At 41.2% G+C, this 3,605-nt stretch overlaps 1 protein-coding gene across 7 annotated transcripts in view; it reads right to left on the bottom strand.

The window, feature by feature from the left end:
• Positions 1-6: 6 nt before the first annotated feature.
• Positions 7-3,605, bottom strand: part of degs2 (delta(4)-desaturase, sphingolipid 2) — a 7,786-nt gene continuing 4,187 nt past the window's right edge. For 6 of the 7 annotated variants that reach the window (XM_020590840.1, XM_020590837.1, XM_020590842.1 and 3 more), the window contains 2 exons: positions 2,674-3,416; positions 7-1,223 (listed from right to left, as the gene is read on the bottom strand). In XM_020590840.1, the coding sequence (XP_020446496.1) occupies positions 1,080-1,223; positions 2,674-3,416 (887 nt within the window). In that variant the 3' untranslated portion in view covers positions 7-1,079. Of the gene's footprint in view, positions 1,224-2,673; positions 3,476-3,605 lie in introns of all 7 variants that reach the window. The other variant, XM_020590841.1, reaches the window with a different exon arrangement.

The raw sequence follows: 3,605 nt of genomic DNA, 5'->3' as shown, positions 1-3,605 counted from the left end.
GCCACGAGAAGAAACTCAGCTATACATACCTTACTGCATGTTCCATGAACATAAACTACAGCCTCCAAAAAATACCCTCAAGTTCATTTGCCAACCCTGACAGTCTTAAAAAAGAAAAAAAACCACCAAACATTTAAACCTCTTCAGACCTGAATTTTCTTAAGGGACTATTCTCTTTGTATTGTGTCATTCCTGTCCGCTCCCTTAAGATGTAATTAAAGTGTTGACATTACAAAGAAGGTGTGCACAAGAAAAATGGGGCATCATTGAAGAAAATGGCTCTTCTTACTGTAAGGCATTTGCCATTTTCCACTTCAGCCCTGTTCTGCACTGATGTGAAACTGTATTAGGTAATCTGAGAGGCTCTGTGTGCCTTGATTCATACGTACAGAAATTTTTAAGAACCCAGACATTAATGCTTACAGGCAGGAAAACTAAACTACAGGAGGTAGTGACATCTTTGTTAGACGTCATGGGAATGTATGTGACCTTTGTTTTATAACAACAAAAGAAAGATTTTGGATGTTTAAACTGAATACTTTTGTCTCCAGTCACATAAGGAAAAAGATCTTATCAGCATTTTCCCTTTCTTGGTGGCTTTAGGGCATAAGAAAATGTCATCACTGTATCACAACAGTGGGTGTTTGTTTATAGAAGGAATACAAATGGGAATAAATAATGGGGTAAGCAAACCATCCAGCTATGCTGAATTCACATTGCATAAACTTTATGTATGCAACTGCTGTGTGTGCATTCTTTTGCAGTGTACCAAATCAAGTACAGGAGTAATTTAAGATGACAATGTCCAACAAATTAGAGTAGATACAGTGACAGTAACAAACTAGACAATATAAGGACAATTCTTAGTGGTCCACAGATTTGTAACAATTGAAATTGACAATCTTTTTAAAGGGAAAAGGAATCAGTGACAGATCTATCCCTGCTTGTTTAGCTCGTTCTCCGTTTTATTCTAGTGTAGGGGTCGATGTTGTCGTCGAACACAAATCTATCCCTGCTTGCTTAGCTTGTACTCCCGTTTTATTCTGGAATAGGGGTCGATGTTGTTGTCGAACACAAATCTATCCCTGCTTGCTTAGCTTGTACTCCCGTTTTATTCTGGAATAGGGGCCGATGTTGTCATCGAACACAAAGTCCCATAATACCCGGGTCCAGGAAGTGTGTTGAGGCAGGGAGTCGTAATATTCTGCTGCAATTTCCTTGACCTGCCAACAATAATAAAAAAAAAACAAAAGTGAGAATAAAGGGCTTAGAAAGTAACCATTTGGAATTGCATGTTTTTCTGCATTATTTGGTCATAAAATGTGATCTGATCATCTAAATCACAACTGTAGATAATGTGCTCAAGGTAATACCACACAATTTTTCATGTCATTTTTGAACACCCACTAAACATTCAAAGTGCTGGTGGAAAAAGTAAGCGAACCCTTGGATTTATTAACCGATTGAAGCTCCTTTGGCAGCAGGTAGGTAGCTAGGCAATAATGTCAAACAACAATGAAGTACAGTGAAGGGAGGATCATGATGTGGTGCTGCATTGCTGCCTCTGGGTCTGGACAGCTTGCCATCGTGGAAGGGAAACTAATTTTCCAAGTTTATCAAGGAATCCTACAGGATAATGTCAGGATGGATGTCCGCAAGCTGAAGCTCAGTAGAAGTTGGGTGATGCAGCAGGCCAGTGGCCCTAAACATCCAAATAAATCTATTACAGACTGGCTTTAAAAACAAGAAAATCTGCCATTTGGAGTGTCCCAGTCAGAGCCCACACGACGACCCAACAGAGATGCTGTGGAAAGACCCTTCACACCAGACACCCTAGGAATATGGCTGAGCTGAAGCAGTTCTGTGAGGAGGAATGGTCCACACTTCCTCCTGAACATTGTGCAGGTCTGATACACAGCTACAGGAAGTGCTTGTTTGGTGTTACTGCTGCCAAAAGGTGGTTCAACCAGTTATTAAATCCAATGATTAACTTAATTTTTCCAGCAGTGCTTTGAATGTTTAATGGATGTGTTCAATAAAGACATGAAACATTTTAAATGTTTGTGTGGTAATACCATTGTGTTTAACATTTGTGACTGAGATGAAGATCGGAACACATGTTACGATCAAATAACACCAGGTAATTCCAAACGATTCACCTACTTTTTCTTGCCAATGCTGATAGAAGAACACACTGCATGGTAAAAAATCAAAGACCTACTACTTTTGGTCAGAATAGCACTGGGTACAAAATAGCATTTTATTTCTATTCCAAAGGGATGTCTAAAAACTAACCCTAAAATGTATCACTTGGTAGCTGACAAACAAATTGTAGTACCTAAAAACATGGCAAGACACTTTTTTTTTTTTTTTGGTCTTAATAAAGGTACATTTGTTAGTGTTTTTCAGTTGTCATGACAGGCATCTCATCATGTGTCAGGTGCTAGAGAGGCAGCAGTTAATAATTTACAAAACCTGCCTTTTCATATGATAGCTGAAGTGACGTGTGGTATTTGCCGATGCCTTTTTGTTTAGATTGTGAGAGGCCCTGTTATCTGTCCACACCTGGTGTAACTGTCCTCATTTTGTACCATTCTGCTAATACTAGTCTCAAAATCCAGAGTTTACCTGTTGGAAATTTAGGCATAATTTTTCACAGTAGCACATTCTCACCTGAGGTAGTTTACTGCCAGGTATACTGGGGAAGTCATGGTGCTCCATGTGATAGCCGACGTTGAAGGTGATCCAGTTCAGTGGTCCATAGTAAGAATACGTCTCATGTCCCTTCATGAACATGTAATGCTCGGCTATAAAATGTCCAGAGATAGGATGCAGCCCCATACAGAGAACAGAACCTGCAATAAGGTAGATGATGGGCTTCAGTCCCCACAGATAGTAAATAATTAAGTCTGCTGTGAGTTGAACTACTGCATTCTGGATCTCCAGCTGACAAACTGGTTTAGGATTGACCACCAATGGGCGCAGGGCATAGAAAAAGGGCTGGAGGAAGAGCCAGAGGACCTTCCTGGCTGGGGTGCAGAAGAACCATCCCTCAAAATCTGTAGGGATGTCAACATCCAGCTGGTCGCCTCCCAGATACCGATGGTGGTCGATGTGATATTTCTTGAAGGACGCAGAGTAGGGCAGCCCGATGGGCAGGTTGGCCCACATGGCAAACCAGCGGTTCCACTTTGCCAGCTTGTTGCCAAAGGCCACATTGTGAGAGATGTCATGGATAGCCAGAGTCAGGGAGTGGTTAATGCAACCTCCAAAGGCGTAAGCCCAGAAGAAGATCCACTTCCAGGTGAAGTTGCGGACCAGGTAGCAGGCCAAGAGCTGGGTTAGGACCATGCCTGACACCACCCATTTTAGCTGGGGATCTGGAACCATCAGAGTCTTGATCTCTGGGTATTTGGCTGAGAAGGGAGGCATATAAGAAGGGGGATGGAAAGGGACATGATGAAAGATGAGAAAACTGGAGGAGACAAAGGAAAAAGCAAGAGCAATAAAGGATTAAAAAAAATACAAAAAAGGTAGAGTTGAAAAGTTAAAATATAAAGGGTATAAAATGACAAAAAAAGAACTGCACTAGTGCATAGGGAAAG

This window comes from Monopterus albus, unplaced genomic scaffold, assembly GCF_001952655.1.
Source record: "Monopterus albus unplaced genomic scaffold, M_albus_1.0 scaffold13.1, whole genome shotgun sequence".
In the NCBI taxonomy this organism is placed as follows: Eukaryota; Metazoa; Chordata; class Actinopteri; order Synbranchiformes; family Synbranchidae; genus Monopterus; species Monopterus albus.
Note: the sequence above shows the minus strand (reverse complement) of the source record. Positions and strands in the feature narration are given on the sequence as shown.